This window comes from Dunckerocampus dactyliophorus, chromosome 7 (genome assembly GCF_027744805.1).
Source record: "Dunckerocampus dactyliophorus isolate RoL2022-P2 chromosome 7, RoL_Ddac_1.1, whole genome shotgun sequence".
NCBI classification, from domain to species: Eukaryota; Metazoa; Chordata; class Actinopteri; order Syngnathiformes; family Syngnathidae; genus Dunckerocampus; species Dunckerocampus dactyliophorus.
In genome coordinates this window covers 15241055-15262605 of record NC_072825.1, presented here as the reverse complement: position 1 = coordinate 15262605, position 21551 = coordinate 15241055, and the positions used below count along the sequence as shown (strand labels likewise).

General features: G+C 40.1%; 1 protein-coding gene across 1 annotated transcript in view; it reads right to left on the bottom strand.

The window, feature by feature from the left end:
- ulk4 (unc-51 like kinase 4) overlaps nucleotides 1-21551 on the bottom strand; it is a 103315-nt gene that overhangs the window by 12172 nt on the left and 69592 nt on the right. The window contains exons 32-36 of the mRNA XM_054781063.1: nucleotides 17679-17781; nucleotides 7827-7990; nucleotides 6564-6665; nucleotides 6051-6242; nucleotides 1849-1937 (exon numbers count right to left, since the gene is read on the bottom strand). Coding sequence (XP_054637038.1) covers nucleotides 1849-1937; nucleotides 6051-6242; nucleotides 6564-6665; nucleotides 7827-7990; nucleotides 17679-17781 — 650 coding nt within the window. The remainder of the gene's footprint in view (nucleotides 1-1848; nucleotides 1938-6050; nucleotides 6243-6563; nucleotides 6666-7826; nucleotides 7991-17678; nucleotides 17782-21551) is intronic.

Below are 21551 nucleotides of genomic sequence, written 5' to 3'. Positions count from 1 at the left end.
CAGAGCTGAGTCAGTGACATTGAGGCTGGTCTTGAGGCGAGACAGGAGGATAGAATGACTGATGGTGTCAAAGGCTGCAGTGAGGTCCAGGAGGATGAGGATGGTGAGATGGCCGAAGTCGAAGGAGAGAAGAAGATCATTAGTGATTTTAAGAAGAGCTGTTTTAGTGCAATGTTTGGGACGGAAGCCGGACTGGAACAGGCTGTTGGATTTAAGATTTAAGAGTTTGGAGTTGAGCCGCTATGACACGTTCAAGAATTTTCGACAGGAAGGGGAGGTTAGATATGGGGCGGAAATTTGCAAGGTTGTCAGAATCGAGACCAGGTTTTTTAGTGTAGGGGTGATTGCTGCCAGCATGAGAGATTGTGGAACGGAGCCAGTGGTAAGTGAGGAGTTTATGATTCTTGTGATCAGAGGAGAGATTATGGGGAGGCAGGGTCTGATGAGTGAGGAAGGAATAGGATCCAGGGAGCAAGTGGGAGTCTTAATGCCAGTTAGGAAATCAGTGAGTGATGGGTCAGGTAAGATGGGTTGAAAATGAGAGAGCCGCTGAATGGAGCCAGAGAGCGATGGATCAGGAGGCAACAAGTGACCAGAGGGGAGATCGAGGCAACTGTAAATTTTGTCAATTTTGGAAATGATAGATTGGAAATGGTTACACTTGGGGATGGTGAAAGATGAGGAGGACTAATATAATATTTGGGCTTTAGAAGTGTGTTGATTGTTGAAAAAAAGAGATTTTGGATTGTTTTAAAAAAAAAAAAAAAAGATTTGAGATTGGAGTAGTATTTTGACCGGGCAGTATTTAAAGCATCATCATTCTGTAGGAAGTCTGTGTAGGCTTGGACATGAACAGTTAGACCAGATTTCTTGTACAGTCTCTCAAGCTGGCGCTTAAGAGGATTTCATGTTGTGGAGCTCAGGGGTCTTTCAGGGGGAAGTGTGAGTGAAAGAGACCATTTTGGATGTTTAGGGGCCAGTTCATCAAGACAGGAGGCGAGGGTGTTGTTGTAATAGGTAACCAGTTAGGGGTCACCAGACAGTGGGGGAGGGGAGACAGCAAGTTTGGTAGTGAGAAGTGAAGAAAAAATAGGAGGGTTGATGGATTTGAGATTTCTGAAGATTATTTCACGTTTTGTTTTTGGGACAATAGGTGTCACCTTGGCATGCTTTTCCACTGTCGAACATCTGGGTTTTTTACTTTTTGTATTGCCGTCTGCGTCAGGGCTTGTGTTTTCGCTGGCAAAAGCACCCTCCGGCAACACAAACATACTCCTTACTTTCCTTTAACTGAGGAATAGTATCAAAACAATTGTCCTCGAAGTGTGCCGAGCACAATACCGACAAATCTGACGGTGTCCACTTTGCTCGTGTTCGTTGTACTTGCCTGGTCCATTTATCGCAGCGAATTGGGTCTTTTGGAAATGTGAACAAGCTTACTCCTTCTGCTGAGTGTTTGAGCAAAAGCCTGCCGCACAATGGTCAGTCATAATATAAAAAAATATGTATAACAACAACAGAAACAAGAAAAAATGGGCCACCACAACACAAAAACAATTGAAACAATGGAGGGGGCGTCCCGGGTGTGACGTCACTTCCACATTCTGCTCAATACTCCGGAAAAACACTGGTTTTAGTGACGAAACCCTTACATAAGTCAACATTCGAACACACATCTGCCATAGGAAATATGCCTTTCAATGTAATTTTTAACAGCGAAAACAAGATTAACATGTGTTTTGGAGTCATGAGAACTTTAAGTTGAAAATGGAGGTCAGTGCGCTTGATAATGTTTTGGCTGGCAGAGAAGGCCCTCACCGCCTGACACTGAAAACTATAATCACTAACCTGTTGGATGAGGTAATGTCCTGCAGCTGACTCACTAGCTCCTCCCCTTCAGGACATTCCAGCCAATCAGATCCATCTATATTCTGCACCTAAAGAAAATGACTGTATGTTAAAACAGCTTAGTGCCAGTGACATTAGAGGTTCCACCATATTTTCACCAAGTAATTTAATGTAGTGCCACTCGATCCATTTCATGAATAGTCTTAAAAATCCACTGCTGAGTGACGTTACACTAATTAAGTTGGACATTTGCCAAAAAAAAGTTGCTGAACGCACACACACAAACACACAACCTGTGGCCATTGTGGTCCTTGGAAATCCCCCCAGAAGTTGGTTCAGTTAAAGTAGTCCACTTTTTACATTTGCTGAATTCCTTTGTAGGGTTCGCCACAAGTTCTGACATGTCCAAGGTACCTATTATTTTGGCTACATGAGTACACGTCTCGTCTCGTCTGTGATGGTGGCTCAGAAATTAAAGTTAAGACCAAGTATAAATACTTTAATATCCACAATAGATATTTTAGTGCAAAAAAATAAAAGGTTTCTTATTCTTATAAACTGTATTGACAAAAGTATGCAGTCATGTGATCACTGTTCTTACAGAAAGTGAAAATGGAAGAAAATATAGCGGCCCTGCTGGTCACTGATGTTGACCTGACAGAGGGCGATGTCAGGGTTCTCACGGTCTTCTACACCAAACTCATCAAAGCATGGTTTTGTGGGCCGTGAACTCAAAATGCCTTCCCAAACTTTACCAGCATAGATCAAAATGAAGAATGAAGGTTCAGGAGGAAATAAAGACTATAGTCAAATCCCTGATAAATTAATAGGTCTGTTTAGGTTTGTCTGCATTGCTGTATAAATCGACGTGCGTATGCCTGAAAAAAGTGATTAACTAATATAATATTAAACTAATATACAGTCATCCCTCGTTCATCGCTGTTAATTGGTTCCAGACCTGACCACGATATGTGAATTTCTGCGACATATTATTTAATATTGATAAATTGAATATTTTTGTAGATAGAGCATAGAAAACCTGTTTATGACTTTCTAAATACAATGTTTACCATTATTAGAGTCCAGTAAACATGAAATAACTCCCCTGTAGTCATCTTTCCACTCCTATTATTCTTTGTTTACGCTACACTTCGCATGCTACGGGATCACTGCAGAGACACATGAGACTTTAAACACGGCTTTAAACATAGTGTAACCAGGGTAATTTAGCCCTAGTTTAATACTGTGTTTCTATGACTTTAAATATTCAAAATATCTGTGAACCACTGTTCAGGCGCACAAAAGTATGGAGTGATCATCTCACCCTAGCGAAGATCTTTGTCTCCTAGGTCCTCTGGGCAGACCTGTCGAAGGCTTCAGGAATAAAAGAGTCTTTTGTCACTAGAGTGAGTTGATCACTCCGCACTTTTTTTTTTTAAAACAAGGGCTAAATTACCCTTGTTACAATTGCATTCTACCAAACTAGCTAGTTTGCCTCCAATTTATTTATTCTAAACATAAGAAAGTGTTTCAAATGTAGTGGAAGAAGGACAAAGTAAGAAGCCAAAAACTTGCCACATATACAAGGAATGGGAGGCAAACTTTTTTTTTTACACTTTATCAGTGTTAAGGTAATGTAATATAACGTCATGTCTCATAAGTGTAAAATTGCTGATGCCTACTGTCCAGAATAGTAAATATCATTTGTTTTAAAATATTTTTTGACTAATAATAGTCCATAGTCAACCACAAAACAGTGATCACTTATTAATTCATACATTTTTGAAAAAACGCAACAATGTGAGGAGAGCGATGTTCGAACCGCGACGTAGCGAGGAACGACTGTAATGCCAGCTGACAGTGCTTATTCTGTAAATGTTGAAAAACAAATGTTTACATGTATGTAGTAACAATTTACAATGTATTAATAACTACTCATCACAACACAATATCAGTGAATGCTATTGTTGTGAATATTTCTCTTTCTTCTTTGCTGTTGGCTCATGGCTGTGTTTTGCCGGAAAGGGTCCTACACATGAGATCACAGCCAAGATGGCAGCGACAACTGTACATTTTCTTTGGTTGTCACTGACATAGTATACATGACATACATGCACACGTTTACAGTGGTTAAACATTTGTTTTGAATATTCAGACACTTTATTGGCCTCCGGGCATAACAGGAGACTAAAAAGCAGTAGTGAAAAAACAGCATAATTTTACAAATAAAACACACATGACATATAGGTTTTTTGGAGCCCCCGTGTGACCTAGACCTCACATCTCAAATGTATCTACCAATGAAGATACCTGTAACCGGTAAGTGCATACATCCAATATTTAGTTACTCAAGGGAGAGTACTGACTTTGAAAAGTGAATACTGTAGAACCAAACTGCCCAATTAATTGCTAGTTTCCCCAACAACCTTTCATGAATCCCTCTTCCCTTCATTAGCATTCTATTCACACCTTTCCAAGTTGTGACTAAAAAAAGACAAGATGGAAATTGCAACATTTCAGATTTGATTCATCCCACCAACAGCCCCTCCTTTTTAACCCAACCATTAGCAGGGTCTTTGATTGAGATTAACAGAGGCCTAAAATCAATGAAAGATAATTAAAAAGCCTTTGTTGAAGGGCAAGCACATCTCTGAGCACGTAGGTGTGTGTTGCAGAGAGAATGTAAGTCACTGGAACTAATTCAGTGCACATGCATATGTTGTGGATAATGAATGTCTGTGGTCCACCGGCTGATTGATAATCAGATTAGAGAAAACTTTTTAGCCATTTGTCTTAAGAGAAAAAAATGGTCAAATATCAAAACTTTTATATGAGTTGTGTTAACAAATGGAGTTACACAGACAGTTCCATTATATTGTGTTCATGAGTGACGGCGAACAGGTACTCCTGACCAAAATTTTAACACCGATTGAAAAATTGTAAGAATTTGCATTTTGCACTGTTGGAGGAGCGTAAGGATGTTCTAAGTAGAGCTTCAAAATGTGAGAAAAATGTTTTCAGTAAGCAATTTATTGCTGTTCATCAGCTGATCAAAAGTTTAAGACCTTGTCTAAAAAAACAAAAAACAAAACCCCAATAAAATACAAATCACATTTTCAAAAAAGGACTCAGTAATGTATGTACCATTCTTGTTAATCTCTTTAAAAATTGGTTTGGGCATGCTTGATGCCAGTGTTTCAAGGAGGTTAGTGGAAATATTGTTCCAGGTGGTGGCGATGGCTTCACGGAGAGCATCCACTGTCTGGAACTGATTTTGTAAACTTCCCTTGCCATCCATCTCCGAATATTCTCGGTTGGATTTAGATCAGGGGAACATGCTGGATGGCCTAAAAGAGTGACATATTCCTCTGGAGGAAGTCCTTTTGTATTGTGAACTGCAACGCTGTCCTGATAAAAAAGCCAGTCATTACCACACAGACAAGGGCCTTCAGTCATGAGGGATGCCCCCTGAAACATCTCCAAATAGCCAACCTCCATTTAAAGTCCCTATGCACAACCTGAAGCTCCATTGTTCCATTGAAGGACAAAGCCCCCCAGATCATGATGGCGCCCCTCTACTGTGCGGTGTGGAAAACATCTCAGGTGGGATCTCCTTCATTTGGGCTGATGATCGTACTGTGTCAGCTGGTGAATTTGACTTGGGTCTACCATTTGACATTTTTGTTCCATAACCCTCAGGATCTTTTGAAGAAGAACTGCCTTACTGCGTCCAACTTCAGCAGCAATGGCGCGCTGCAAGAGGCCTTGCTTGTACAGCTCAACAATCTGACCGTGTTCAGAGAGAAAGCTTTCTTGCCTTTGCCATCAAGAGATCATGACAGTGTGAATACGTAACAGAAAATGACATTGAATTGACATTTTTGCCAAGATTTTGGCGTTTAAATGCTGTGCTCTTAAACTTTTGCTCAGCCTATTTGACTTTAATGTGTGTTTGTAATAAATTGTTCACTCACATTTTTTTTGGTGTGTCACTCCCATTTATTCTTTTTGCATTTGCAAGCTCAACTTGGAACCTCCTAAAGATCCAACATTGCAATATGTAAATTCTTGCAATTTTTCAACTGGTCTTAACATTTTGATAAGGAGTGTCGCTCTAAATCCATTTGTGGTGGTCCAAATTTATGACAATGAATGCATGGGAAACACTGGTGTGTGTGTGTGTGTGTCAGTGTCATACTCACCAGCCGTTTGATTATCTTGAGTGTTGTGCGCTGACTTTGGGGAGCCCTGTTATGCACGTCGGTGCAAAGCACACGGGAGAAGCTACGTAAACAGGAAGGTGACAGGCAGTCATGACTTCCTCCATACAGTTGGACCAGCAGCGAGAGACACTGAATGGACTCCTCCCACACCTCTTGGCTCTCAGTGGACAGCTACACAGAGGGGCGCATATGGATCAGCGTTATTCTGAAAAAAGCTGCTGTGTTGCCAAAGATATGCCTAACATAAAACTCAACACATTGTGGATAAGAGGAAGGTGATTGTGTGACGCTGGAGGATATACAATGCTTTATTGTGGGATAATATTGCAGAATTAGTGTTTGACTTGGTTTCTCTTTTTCCATTGATTGCTTTCTTCCAGTTCCTCTGTTGCCCACACTAGATAAATGGATAACTGTAGTGTGCAAAAACAGTTTATGCATGCAAGACATTTACACAACATACACAAGCTTTGTAAGTGTTGGCCTCCTCACCATGTGAATGAGGTGCGTGCTGAGTTGGCTCAGAGGTCTGAAGGCAAAGAGCAGCTTCTCTGCCGCATCCGTCTCTGCCGTTGGACAAGATAGCCTCTGGCTCTACACGCACATGCAAGCACACACACACACACACACACACGCACACGCACACACACATACATGTTAAATCATTTATAAAGATTTGACAGTCAATAATGATGGATCCAGAGACCTGCCAAGACACATTCTGACAGACTGACACAAACACACACAGACTAAAAGAGGAAATATGATCAAAAATCATGTTTGTGTGTTGCATTTAACACTACTGAAGTTGTCCTATTCCCTTACTATACTCGCTATACTCACATCTGACTCTTATTCTCACTGACCTGACAGATGAAGCAAATTAGTTGTAGTCAGGTGATGAATCTTCTCTAATTCTCTTCAACTTTGGACAAGTAGATGGTGACTGTGGGAAAGTTGTTTTCTCTCCAGAGCTTGTGAATTTGTTCGGGCCAGAACTTTTCTTCTTAATGAGCCTTGCATTTCTCTCAGAATTGATTTTTGCTAAACATTCTGCTTGCTGTTTTTCCCCACTTCTGTCCCTCCCTCTTCTGTACCTTCTCCCCTCCACCCAGGCTTCTACCATACCTCCCCTTTAGCCCCTCCACCTCCCTGTCCAAGCATTAATATGTATGCTTTGGGCTGAAGTGCACACTATGGGGAGATGGGGGCTGATGTGTGTGTGTGTGTGTGTGTGTGTGTGTGTGAGAGAGAGAGTAAAAGTGAGTGTGTGCAGGGAGGCAAGCTGAGGACAAAGCCAGTGGTGATAATGAGGCCGCAGGGACAGAACCAGACAGGCCCCTCTGTGTCTGCTGTGAGTGAGTTTGTGTGTGTGTGTGTGTGTGTGTGTGTGTGTGTGTGTGTTGGGGGGGGTACTCAGTGCTTCATCCGCTTTCCCTTGTGTACACAACTTCGATATTGCGGTTGCTTAAACCTGGAAGCTTCCAGTGCACACTTCAATTGCCACACACACACATTTGACCTTGGGGATACAAGGACGCACAATTGAGGAAGTTGATTTTATGATTGTGTCTGTGGCATTGGTGAATCAATCCGTATTATAAAGGCCCAACGTAGCATGACGCAGCAGAACAACATAGCGTTGCTCCGAGTCATTTATCGATATAAGCCACTGTATTACATTTATTGAGGCTTTAAAATAGCACATTGGCTGAATTGCCAACTGTATGTGATGTACATTATGTGTGGTCATACCTGCAGTGCTGAGCGCACAACATTTGCTGTCTGTTTCAAGATGTTGTGGAGTACTTCCAGCAAGGCTTGCAAAACAAGATGGCTGACCTTCCTCCCGGCAGCTTCACCATCCAGGTGGACCATTACAGCGTCTGAGAGGGTGCTCACAACAACCACAGTCAGGCCTGTTTGTGAATGTGCAGGGAGAAGACTCCCATAAGAGAGAGGAAGCTTAAACACAACCAACAGACTCATTGAACATCTGCCAAACTAAATCCCTCCTTATGTTTGCACTAAGTAGAAAACGTACCAGTATACCTGAGCCTGAATAAGTGTAATTTTAATTACCTCTACTAAGCAGGAGGGGATTTCGTGGCTGCGGGTGATATCTGTTTACTTCCTTGTTTGTTTGCATACGGATTACAGAAACAATTCAACCTAACGCTGTAACATGGGGAAAAAACATTACATTTCTGTTCATAACCAACATATTTGGCAATATTCTTATTCTTTGTTAGAGTTATGTGCTCTCTTCTTACACCATAGTTCGTGTACATAATGAAGGCCATTCTCTTTTGCTCACTTCAGATTTTCCTGTGCAAAGAAAATCTATATTAAAAGAGCACTATGGAGTGTAGAGAATGGGAACATGTGTCAGCACAAAGCAAAAGTAATACTCATGGTAAAAACATGCTCTGCTCCTCCGTTCCCACCCACGTGTCAGAAGGCAACTATCTGTTGCTACGACAAGAACCAGTGGCATTTACTAAAGTGCAAAGCCATGTTTTTGCTTGATTAATTCAACAGGACACAGTAGATTACATTATTTCTTCTGCGTGGCTATTATAGGCGTTTGTCTCTGAAATGTTCTCACACTACACACATGCTGTGCACACAGGAGATTTTCCCCTGGCTGGGATGCTCTCAGATGCATTTATAGTGTATGAACACACAGTCCGACTAATTAAGGTGATCATGACACCAAAACACGTTAATCTTGTTATTTTTGCTTTGCAAAATAACAGTGGAAGGCATATTTTCGGTGTTAGATGTGTGCTTGAATGTTGACATATTTATCCTTTTTTACATTCTTTGCCACTGAAAACAATCCTGTCGGAGACTGGAGAAGGAGGAGGAAGTTATGTCACTTCAAGAACCTTCCCTCTTGGAACTATGTATGAAATACAGTGTGTTCATATTCTTGTGGTGCGTTTTTGTTGACTTTCTGTTGTGTTTTTTTTTTTATATTATGTCCACTCATTGCGTGGCAGGATTTTGCTCAAACACTCGAGCAGACGGAGTAAACCTGTTCACATTTCCAAAAGACGCCTACTGCCGAAACAGATTCTTCTGTGTTATGTTGGGAACATTTCGAGGACAGTTGTTTTGATACTGTGCCTCAAATAAAAGAACGTTTGGGACAGAATGTGTATTACCGGAGGGTGCTTCTACCATCAGCTGTCCCGACTATCTTTCCTCATCTCAGACTCAAGGAAAACACGAGTACCGACGCGGACGGAGATAAACAAACAAGTCAAACACCCAAAAGACTGCGGAAAACTAAAAGTAAATCCACATTTTTTTCTCCTGGATATATTCTACGACTCTTACAATAACAGTATGGGTTTTTCTGGCAAATTTTAAGGCAAGCTAAACAGGGACCGCTGTCCCTCGTCTTGTTTCTTGCAATCACTGCCAGTCAAACAGTATACCTTTTCTGGGCAATTTGTTATGTGTTTTATATCAGATGCTCAATGAACTGCTTTGCCAACAAGCGGAGGCAGCTCTAGCTTTCAAAAGTGATATACAGTCATCCCTCTTTTATCGTGATTAATGGGTTCCAGCCCTGACCACGATAGATGAATTTCCGCGAAGTAGAATTCAACATTAATATACAAAATATTTTGGTATTTAGAGTACAGAAAACCTGTTTAAGACTTTCTAAGAACATTTTTTTCACATTATTAGAGCCCTGTAGACATTAAATAACACCCCGTAGTCACCTTTATACTCGTATTACCTAATATAGTAGACATGATAAGCAATAATAAAACATAATAAATCACCGATAGCATTAGGCAAGTTCCTTGCTGTTGTAGTATCTCGAAGGTAATGTGGGTTGATTGCATGCCATTTAAAAAAAAAAAAAAAAAGGTCAACATCAGCCTATTATCCATCCATCCAGTCGAACATGAATCTGCCATACATAGATGTACACTCCGGCAATATATGTTTACACCACATTGTGCACCGCTTATACGCAGGCTACGGGGTCTCTGAAGTGACACAAGAGACAGCCACTGCATTAACAATAGCAAGCTACCTAGTTAGCCTCCAATTTATTTCTTCCAAACTTAAAAGGGATAGTTCGGATTTTTTGACATGAAGTTGTATGACATCTCCAATTAAGTAGAGTTTGGCTTCTAAAAACAATATGCGTTCAATAGATTAAAACATTTGCATCACAAAAATGCCTTCCCAAAAACTCAAACCTCACAAAACGCTTGGTGTTATATCTGTCTCCTGCCGTATCCTTGCGCACTGTCGCCTTTTTTTGCAAGACAATTGCATCTTCTTCTGCTGTGGAACACTTACGTAAACAAGATGGCTGCGGCGCTCCGTTGTGGAAGTAGATGCGAGCGTCTTCGTCGTCAAATACACATGAACGCACAGGCGACAGTGCGCAGGAATACGGCGGGAGACAAATATGTAACGCCAAGCGTTCTTTGAGGTCTGATTTTATTTTTTAAGGCATTCTTTACCTAACTGTCCCCAGCAACTAAGTGGAACTACGTTCTTCATCACGGAAATCTGACCAGAACTGGACTTAGGAGACCAAGTGGGGGGTAGGTCGCTGTTATTGGGCTACAATGCTGATGGGGATGTCTTACAACTTCATGTCAAAAAATCTGATCTATAAGAATAGGTTTGAAAATGAGTAGGGGAAGAAGGACAAAGTAAAAAACCAACAATGTACCACTTCTACATGAAATGGTAGGAGAACGTTTCACTATGTCATGTCGAACTGGCTGCAAGTTAAGGTAATGTAAAGAGATGTCTCATCAGTGTTATATTACTGACGCCTAGTGAACATATTACTTGTCTTTCAATATATATATTTTTTTACGAATAATAGGCCATAGTCGACCACAAAAAAGGTATCATTAATTAATTAATTTTCAAAAAACGCAATAGCGTGAAGGATCGATGATCGGACCGCAATGCAGCGAGGGATGACTAGTAGTAACTATGTGCAATGTATTAATAACTACTCATCACAACGCAGTATCAGTGAATTATTGTTGTGGATATTTGTCTTTCTTCGCTTTGCTGTGTGACCATGGCCATGACCATGTGTTTTGATGAATCTGATTGCCGGAAAGCGTCCGACATGAGATTACAGCCTAGATGGCGCGGTTCAGAAAACTCACCGTAGGGTGTTTGATAACCGCAGCTTAATTTCGCTCGTATTTGTTGTAAATTTTCATTCATTAATTCCATTGACATTTTACAGACTATTTTTGATTCTCATGGCAATAAAGGACAAAGTGTGTCCCCGTTTTAACTCAAAGCAAAATACATACTTTTGTTTCTAAATACGTTTGGCAACCCTAGTTGTACTAGCCAATCTCCTTCTTTTGCCTCTTTTCTCTCTCCTCTGTCTCTTTCCTTTTTGAAAATTGGATTTTAGTACTAGGCAACATTGCAGCGCTCTCGCTGCTCCGAAGCACCGTCACCAGTCTGTGAGCTAAGGTAGGAACAGACCATTTCATGCAGATGTGGGAGGGTGGTCGGTCAATATGGATGTTGACTTTTTTTAGTCAATGTGGATATTTTACGCCAAAAACAAGTAAAAACAGAGAGAGTGTTTTGAATCCTTTTATGACTATATTTGAAAAAAAAAATCTCAACCTAGATAGCAAAATAATAATTTATTAAAATAAATGTAAAATATATTAATTTGTGCGTATTTTTTTGGGGCCCCCGTCAGTGAGGGGTCCTTGGAATTGTCTTAAGTTTACCCCCTATATGGCCTCTGCTCGTACTGTATTTTAGAGTTGTTTACTGGAGGATGACAGCAGTATGACAGAACGTTTCATGAAATGAAGACTTTTATTTATTTTTTATCACTTTATTCAAACATTTTATGGTGTCATGAGCACTTTAAGTCATCGTTAGTTTAATTAATGGTTATGTATAAAAATAGTGTGGTTCTCGTGTCACCAAACTTTAACCACCACGAATCAACAATCATTACCAAATGACACATTTAGCAGTATAATAATCTATAACAGTTATTTCGCTACATCATTCATTCAAAACTAGAAATACTTTTTTGGTGTGCACTTTAGAATGGGCCTCACTACGAACTAATTTTTATTTGCACTTTTTAAGATGAAAGTGGAATTCAACAATGTACAGTATGTTTTCTTAAAAAACACACACATTTAAATGTGTTATGATTAGGGTTGGGAATTGATAACATTTTTATGATTCCGATCGAAAAAGGAAGAACAAACGGGTTGATTAGCATCAACTTTGTTTAGTTAGAAGTAACACAACCTTACAAACCCAACAATGAGGTCTGAAGAAGCCCACAGCCCAGGGCTCCCCAATGAGCTGCTGGGAGGAATTTGTGTTTAAAATAAATATAAAATAATAATAATAATAATAATAATAATAGAATAAATATTCTTCTGTAGAAATGAGCAAAAAACAACAAGCTATTCTGTGGCAATCAGACAGCAATGTCCAGTAACATGTTCAACATTTTTCTAATAGAAATTCTCCTTTTTAAAAAAGATATACAGTATGAGCTGAGCACTCCAAATTAAAACTACGTCATCCAGTGACAAATACAATCACGTCAAGTCCAATGGACTTGACTGCAATGTGCAACTATGAAGAATTGACAATTTTTATGCAGAAAAATAGCCGTATCTGCTTCTTGTGGTGTCTCCAGCTGTGGAGACCGTCTGCATACACAAACTGAAAACGACAGTCATTCAAAGTTATTGCATGCTGTGTGTGCAAATGTTTCTGCATACTGGTAGTATTCCTCCCTTTGATGAAATATCCACTTCGCAAGTATTGCAAGTTGCCCTGTTGTCATTGATAAGGGAATAGTCTGCAAAATTGGCAAACGATTCCAGAGAACTGAAACACTGGCTATGTTTACATGCAGTCAAATAACCCTATCATAACCGGAATATTAGCAATAACCTGGTTGTGCACGGCCATGTAAACACCAATAACTCTTTTGAAAAACCCGAATATCGAAAATCGGGTCATGTATACGCCTATTGGGATATCCCGATCAAAAGGAACATTAGTTGGTGTTCTGCGCATGTTCTATTCGAAAGGAATCTTGTGTCTTTGGCAGGAACTACTTGTAAACATGATGACACGCAAAACCCCACACTTGGGGTTTTATCCCTGTAGCGTGGGGGAAACAAGCCACCTTATTACTGTGGTGAAAGACAGAAACATTATGTTTCTTATTTACAGTAGAAAGTACCGCAATAGCGAAATCTATCAGAAGGTGACCAAGCAGTTTTGCGAAGCACGGTTTGTACGAAGGCATCTTCAAAAGTGTCCAGGGGGGGTCTGGGGATATATTGCATGGATGTGGATGGCACAGCTCCAGCTCCAATTCCTATTCTTTCACTTTCTCACATCCCATTAATGAAGAAAGTGAGACAGAATAGTGTCAAGTACTGGTGGTGGGTCAGTACCAGCACCAAAACGCAAACAAAGACGTTCATTTTCTGCCGTCCCAGTGTTGTTGTTGGTTTTGGAAACATGAAGAAGCAGAAATGACGTGAATTGCGTCATAACGTTTTCCGTGTGTCGAGACGTTATCCGTGCGTGTTTCCCGCATTGCGCAAGTAAACGCATTATTCTGAATGTTTCATAAACTGGAATATTGACCTTGACCCGAATATTGACTGCATGTAAACATAGTCACCAGGAACCGGTTCTCAAAAAGAACTGTTTTTCGATTCCCATCCCTAGTTACGACAGTTTATTATAATTGCTGTGATTCTACTACTGATTATACAGTTGTATAGCATTATATTATTCATCTTTAGTCTGCTTTTAGAATGTTTCTGAAGAATATGTGTTCTTAAGTCCATTTGTCCAGGTGTGGACCTAATTAGCATATAATGCCTATAAGTGTATAAGACTGGAGTGTTGTGTGCACATGTAATGGATGCCAGCTAGTGAGGCTGTGCAATAGTTCGTTATGCAAAGATGCCTTAAGAGCTCTGCTGGACAGTGGGATGACAGCTCGGGGCTTTTGGCTCACTGGCTAACGCTGCTCAACTTAACTCTCTTTTGGTGAGGATTTGTGGTTGTGGGTTTGGGCCTCGGTGTGTGTGTGTGTAGGGCTGGACTGAGCAGATGATCACTGTTACACACAACATATTGATGATTGAGACCCAGCGTCTTTCACTCACTTTTGGTCTTTGTATTGATCAATTTATCTGGATACTTCCTGTTGTTGTTGTTGTTGTTGATTCAGACTTATGTTTGTCTCATGGCTTCCTTTCAGTCAGCTGTATACCAGATGTTCTTCTCTCGCTCTCTCTCTCACACACACACACACACACACACACACACACACACACACACACACACACACACACACACAACACATCACTTGAGGGCTAAGAATAAGTTATGAATAAAAAAAGAAAAAGTTTTATCTGTCCTACTTTGGATTGGACTAAAACCAAGTTAAAAATAGTGATTCCACAACACTTTAGACTATTTATAAAGCAAGATCATTTTGTTGGGGACAGAGAAACCTGGAAACCAATGGTCAATTAAATATACTGTTGAAGTTCCTTACATAACTTGTGTGCATCATCTGGGTTAGTTGATTTAAGCATGCTATAGAATATTCTTGTGCTTAACGGGACGATAAAAGCAAGTGCAACTCTGTCAGCTTGTTAAGAAAGTAATTTCCATCTTAGTCATTATGATCAATTTCTTATAGCAACCTAGCTTTTTATTATTGGTGTTGGATGTTGCCTGTTTGGGTTATTTTGTATATTACTGCCTCTGTGGCTTAGCTATATAATTGGTGCTGCCTGTTTGTGCAGTACTTGTACGTATGTTGCGTATGTGGCTTATCTGTTGTATTATTTACTGCCTGTCTTGCATACATTTTTTGTGTGATTGTGATTTGTGCTTCAGTTATTCATTGTACAGATTTCTAACTTTTGTAGCCTCCATTGCATTTTCTTTGTCATTTTGCTATCTATAACTGGCTCTTAGTGTTAGCCTCCTTTGCCTAATGAGCTTGGGTGATATCATTATGCATGGCTTACCTCTGCAAACTCTAAGGTCACTACATTCACATGTAAATACACAGGACTTGATGGAAGCTGTCCTCACAAAACACTCGGCGTTATATATTTCTCCCGCCGTATCCCTGCGCACTGTTGCCTGTGCATTCACATGTATGTGATGAAGACACGTGCATCTTCTTCCGCTGTGGAAGACATACGTCAACAAGATGGCCGGCGACAGTTAACAGGGATACGGCGGGAGACAAATGTAACGTTTTGTGAGGTCTAATCTTTTTGAGGAAGCATTTTTGTGATGCAAAATATTACTCTTTTGAATACATTGTTTTGAGAAGAAAAACTCTTTACTTACAGTAAATGGCCCCAGCAACTGGGGGGGGGGGGTAAGTCACTGTTGCTGTAGTACACTGCTGATGGGGATGTCATACAACTTTATGTCAAAAAATCTGAACTATCCCTTTAATAATTAACAAATGGGTGGACCAACAGCAATACATTTGGTGTACAATGATTTTTACACTTTTGTCCGTAGATTATTTTTATCTCTTTGGCAAACGTTCCCCTGGTCACAGCAACAAAAATGAAACAGTCACGTTTTTGTATGTCTTTCTCCTTGAAACTAGAAGTGGCCTGATAACATGGACGGATAAAATAAAATAAATACAAAATTTTCCTCACTTTTGTTAACAGTTCTTCACAGGGCTCTACAGAGCCTCTCACTGATATAAAAGACCTGATCAAACCTGAAGAAAATCTAGACACATAGAGAGCCCCTGAAGACTTGTTTAATGAATGGCCATATTGTAATTCATCTTGCCATGCATCTGAGGCCAGAGAAAAGAACATGTGTCCTATACCATGTAAGATCTAATTTCTAAGATAATGTATCTACAAAAGGTTGATCAGTGTCATGCAGCTTCGACGTTTTCCTTTTTTGCCTCCTGCATGCACTTCAACTAGACGTGTCATAATAATGTACGCTGTAATAAAGGTACGTTTGCATTGGAAGCTTCTCCTACCACCATCAAGTTTCACTGTTTTCTGACTTTTTTCCACCATCATTGCCCCCACTTCAATTCGTCCTTACTCTGTATTGTATTCTTCCTCACTGTCCCCTCTCTGCAACCCATTTTACTTCCTATTTCATTCTCCTGGCTCCCTCTCGGCTCCCCCATCTTTCAGTTGTGCTCTTCCTCCACATCTTCATCCTTCTCGCTTTAGTCCCTCTGTCTTACTTCCCCAGGGGGTATTATCTCAGTCAGAGGCAAATCTGCCCAATTATAAGCCTCATCTCCTCTCTCCCTCCTTCCTTACACGCACACACCCCATGCACACGCACACGCAGGAGCTTGTGCTCCTGCATCCACAGCCACACTTCCACACATCCCCTCTCTGGCTAAAACAACACAAGCGCCTTCCTATTTCCCCCTTCAACACTGTCTGTTTCTTTGCTTCCCAGCACACAAACACACACTCACTTGCCCCCTTCCCCTCTCTTTCTCTCTGTCACACCTTAAAAAGCCAATTATACACACTTCCTCTCTCTCCTCTTCTCTCCTCCTACTTCTCCTCTCCCTTCATTGCCACATCTACAGTAAACCCCAACCAAAAGGGAGGGGTTGGGGGGGTGGCGGTGGAGAAAGAAGTAGAGTGCAAAATATAGGATGAGGAGAGGGTAAAATGGGACAGGACGAAAAAAGAGGGAAGAAAAGAGTGCAGAAGGTAATCATATACTATAGAGCATATAGCAAAAGTGGATGTCAGGTTAAGGGGAGCATGGCTACAAGCAAAGACCACATAAAATGAGAAGAGAGGGAAAAAAAAAGACAGCAAAGAGCAGAAAGTGACTGATGATAACGGGCAATTTAATTACCACAAAAGGAGCATCAAGTAGAAAGATGATTTGTGGTGATTCTGAGGATTTTGGTGGAACTGCGCAAGCTAGTATGGTAGTGAAGGTAGCACTATTTCTACCGTTATTACAGTGTTACCTTGACGATAGAATGCCTCAAATATAGCAAAATGTTATTTTGAACCATCATCACCATCAACCATCAGTCTTCATATGAAACTTTAGCAAAATGTGACCATGCAAAAGACACATTTTTGACCCAGAATTGCAATAAAATTAATTAACCAATGAATTATGTTCAATATTTCAAGTTAATTAAGATAAAAACGTTTATGTTTTTTTAAGTGTGCAGGAGTAGGGGGTGCATGGCTTCAGGTCAAATGTCTGAAGAGGTATGTGACTGTAAAAAGTTTGAGAACTAAGGTTCACTTCTATAGTATTGACCCTTGAGAAGATATACTGTAATAAAAATGATGGCTGAAATGTGAGAGGTGTACTCACTTTTGTTTCAATTTTTGTTTTTGTCAAACAATGAATGAACGCCAGATCTGGCACAGTTAGACCAATGACTGGCATGTCTCCAGGATTAAGTGGCCCTCTTTGAATTGACTATCGTTGTCATTAGCCTAACAGATGTATGCAAGAGTTTACTTCACTTGTTGAGATAAGTTCCTCCCTATGAACCTTACTGTTGATATACAGTACCTTCTTGGTGGTCTGGCTCCATGTCCAAAACTGAGTCTTCACTTAGATTACACAGCAAGGCAACTGCATTCTGCACCATCCCACCAGTTCTATTACTGTTGTTCTGCAGAGAGGAAAAGATGAAAATTATTGCACACAAATCCACAATCAAAGGTATCCTGTAAAATACCTCATCGTAAAAGACACCTTGATTTTCTGGTATAGAACGTTAAAGAACTTAGCTCACACTTTTCTCCTACCTCCTATCTTCTCCTGCCCTGCTCTTTCTGCTCATCCTCTCTTTTTTTTACTCTCTCGTGTCCCGCCTAATTCACTTCTCTCCTCCTGCCCTCATTTCATGATTTGATCCTCTGTGAGATACACCAGGCTGCCTGCGGGGTCTGTGTGCATCAGTATGATCTCTGTATGGCCTGATAAGCCTGGCTGGTGCTCATCATGTTTGCGGTAGCCTGAGGCGGAAGACAATTACATCAAGTTGCACCTAAAACCACCTGCCTGTCAGTAACAACAAATGACAAAACACATTTACTTTGATCTTTATCAGCTAATTAGTCATAGAGGACAACCATGAAAAGCGTGACCATGGGTTTGACAGCATAGAAACACTCCCTTGAACTGTGAAGAGACAAGTCTGGACAACAAAACAATATTTTATATGGAATTAGTGACTTTTGAACCCTACCCCAACACCAAGTAGCCAGGCTGTTTTGGTGTGGCAATAAGAGCACAAAGCCAAGCATAATGACAGGAAAGACGTCCGTCATGCATGTAGGGTATCGTTTAAATTTTTTCCCAACACCGGTGACAAATCTGTACTTTTGAAATGGTACTGGTGCCCAAACCAGTACTTTCAAAAAGAAAAATAGAAATGTTTATCAGGGCTGTCTAAAATAGCGCGTTAACGGCGGTAACTAACTTATGTCATTAATTACTTGAATTTTTTTTACGTAATTAACTCATACGCATCATTGCAAGCCATGCCTCTCTGTTATGACAACAGACGGAGGCACAGTGTAGTGTCACACAGAGTCTGGCACTCTTATAACTTTATTCTGACCTGAACACATCAACAGTTGTGCTATTCAAACACCATATATGTATCTCCAACTCAATAAACATGTCTCTTGTCCCTTCGTCATCGGAAGGACACTTCCTCATTGTAACTAGACGACAGAGAGATGCATTCACGGACACTCCCAATAGCACAGCAGCAATTTGCTGCATTTAAGTATGCTGGGAAATCCTGGAAAATACACTCAAGACATGTCAATTCAACTTAAATGACGTGGTGTCTTTGAACGCAACCCCTCACTGCTCGTAATACCACGGTTAAAGTGGTTAAATGTTCTGCTACTATTAAAGACACTAGTGTTGGGTAATTAGACTGTGCTATCTTTTAGCTTGATTTAAATTTTCAGTTCATTTGGAGCTGTTAATACATTATATATATATATATATATATATATATATATATATAAAGTAAAAAGTAAAAATTGTCATATTTCATACATAGTTGCAAATAGCAATTAATCATAAGTTAATTTGAAAACAGTGATTAATCTGATTACAAATTTTTATTATTTGACAGTCCTTTTTTTTTTTACACCTTTTTTTTACACCTCAGCGACAGTGATATCAGCAGTATGACTATATATATTTGTTTTTTTTTTTTTTTTACAATGATGTGCATTACAGTACTTTTCATTCTGTTCACTATCATGGATAATCATTTCATTACTACAATATGTGTGACTGTTTCAATGCGGCATTGTCATTGCGATCATTATCATAGTTCATCATTTCATGACTGCTATTATGTGTGACTGTTTCAATGCAGTGTTGTCATTGTGATCACTATCATAGTTCATCATTTCATGACTGCTATTATGTGTGATTGTTATTGACAGCTTCGTCATTGTGGTTGTTGATATTGTTTCCTTTTCTCTTCTGCTCTGTCCCCTCCTGCTCCGGTCCGGTCGCTCCAAATGTGCTTTATAACAAGCATCAAGGTCGAATAAATTTTGTATGACAGGGGAAGTGTATATCACACTTCTCCCTGGCAGAGTAAATCTGTTGAGCACTTGACGGCATTTAGATCTACAATTCTATCTGCTTTAAAGGCTGGACAGGACAGGTGGGAAAAAAAAAAAAAAAAAAAAAAAAATTATTTGACAGTCCTAATTTGTATATGTTATATATAATAAACCAAAACAGTGCCTTTCTATTTTTTTTTTACAAAATTTTGTGACATGCAAGTCGAACAGAATAGTAATTTAAATACTTCAGTAATATAAATAAAATTCTAACAATGCAATATGTTCAAGTATATAAATTAAATTACAAAATGAATTGTCAGAATTATCACAGCAAAACCAGTGGCAATACGGAACACAAAAAATGTGAAAAAAAACAACGACCTGCTTATGTAGCTGCTTGTGCGTTTTAGATGTCTGCTGTTCGTGAATGCACCCCGCTCGTCGTGACTGGGATTGGTTGATTGAGGAAGTGTTGCTGCTAGTGGACAGCACTACCGTGAAATGTGTGCGTTGTGTTGAAACTGATCAATAAATTGGAGTATTGAGGTGGACAATGAAGTAAAAAAAATAAAAATAAGAGCGTCAGACTCTGTGTTCCTCTGTCGAGACTTTACGTTCCTAGCAAAACATCACCTTCAAGCATTTGTTGCAGGTGGGTGAGTCTGCATTAATTTAACACCAAAATGAGGCACCAATAGCTTTGGTTGCTACTGTTAACGTCAGCACCGGTGCCAGTATAGAACCCAGTTTCGGTATCCATCCGTCAGCTTTTTAATGGCCTTCTCTGGAGTTCCTTACTCGCATAGGCCAGCTGAACACAGCTTCGGTGGACTCCCAGTGAGGTATCTTACTTCTGACAGCAAATCAAAAGGAGATATGTTAGCAAACCCTGTCATGCCCCGTAACTATACCCATATAAAAGTACATCAATATACCATTAAGATGAAGTTTTATGCCCTTAACGCTTACCATATAGGGCTGGAAAGGGTCCAGACAGCTACCTTGAGGTCAATCATTAGTCCTATATGCTGTGAATTAGTGTGGATTGTATCGTGAAGGACAGAAATGAACACCCAATGTAAGCCGCAATCTGATCATCGCAGTCGCAGTGAATATCAATCACATTGGCTCACTCCAAATGTTCTTCTGTGTCCTCAGGCACAACAATCAACCACTTGTGAAGCCCAGTCAGCTTCCTGAAGTCTTTTCATGTCTGCAAGAGAACTACTTCATCATCTGGACAATACAATTAGACCACTTTAGCCATGGCTGGTGTGATCACCAGTGACAGGCGCAATCAATCCAGATCAGAATGATTCTGGCAGTATAAATCAATCTGAGTGGGAGATATATAGGAGACACTAATGGACCCCGACGTGACCAGTTCGGATGGGGGTAAACAATCAAGCGAGGAGTTAATCAGACTGTTGAAAAAGGGTGTTTAACATTCTGAATCAGCTAGTTGGAACAAGGCAGGCAGCCACGCAGAACACTGATTATTTAGTGAGGATGTGGAAGTACGTGTGTGTGTGTGTGTGTGTGGATATGAATACTGCATTGTGTAAATTCCTTCCTACAACTGTATACGTTTGACAAAAAAAGATTATGGTGTACTTGTTGAAAGGTGGATTGACTGTGTATACATAAAGGTGAAGAAGTGACGAAGCGGCAGGTCAAAAATAAATAGTATACTGGAAGCTTTGTTGTGCTTGGCTGATAACACACAAGTGCTTGTTGTTGGTGTGAGGGAGATCTTAATAGCACAGTCTATATTTCCACTCTATTGACTCTTACTACTCACTGCTCTCTAAAAGGTTGACACCACTCAGACTCATTT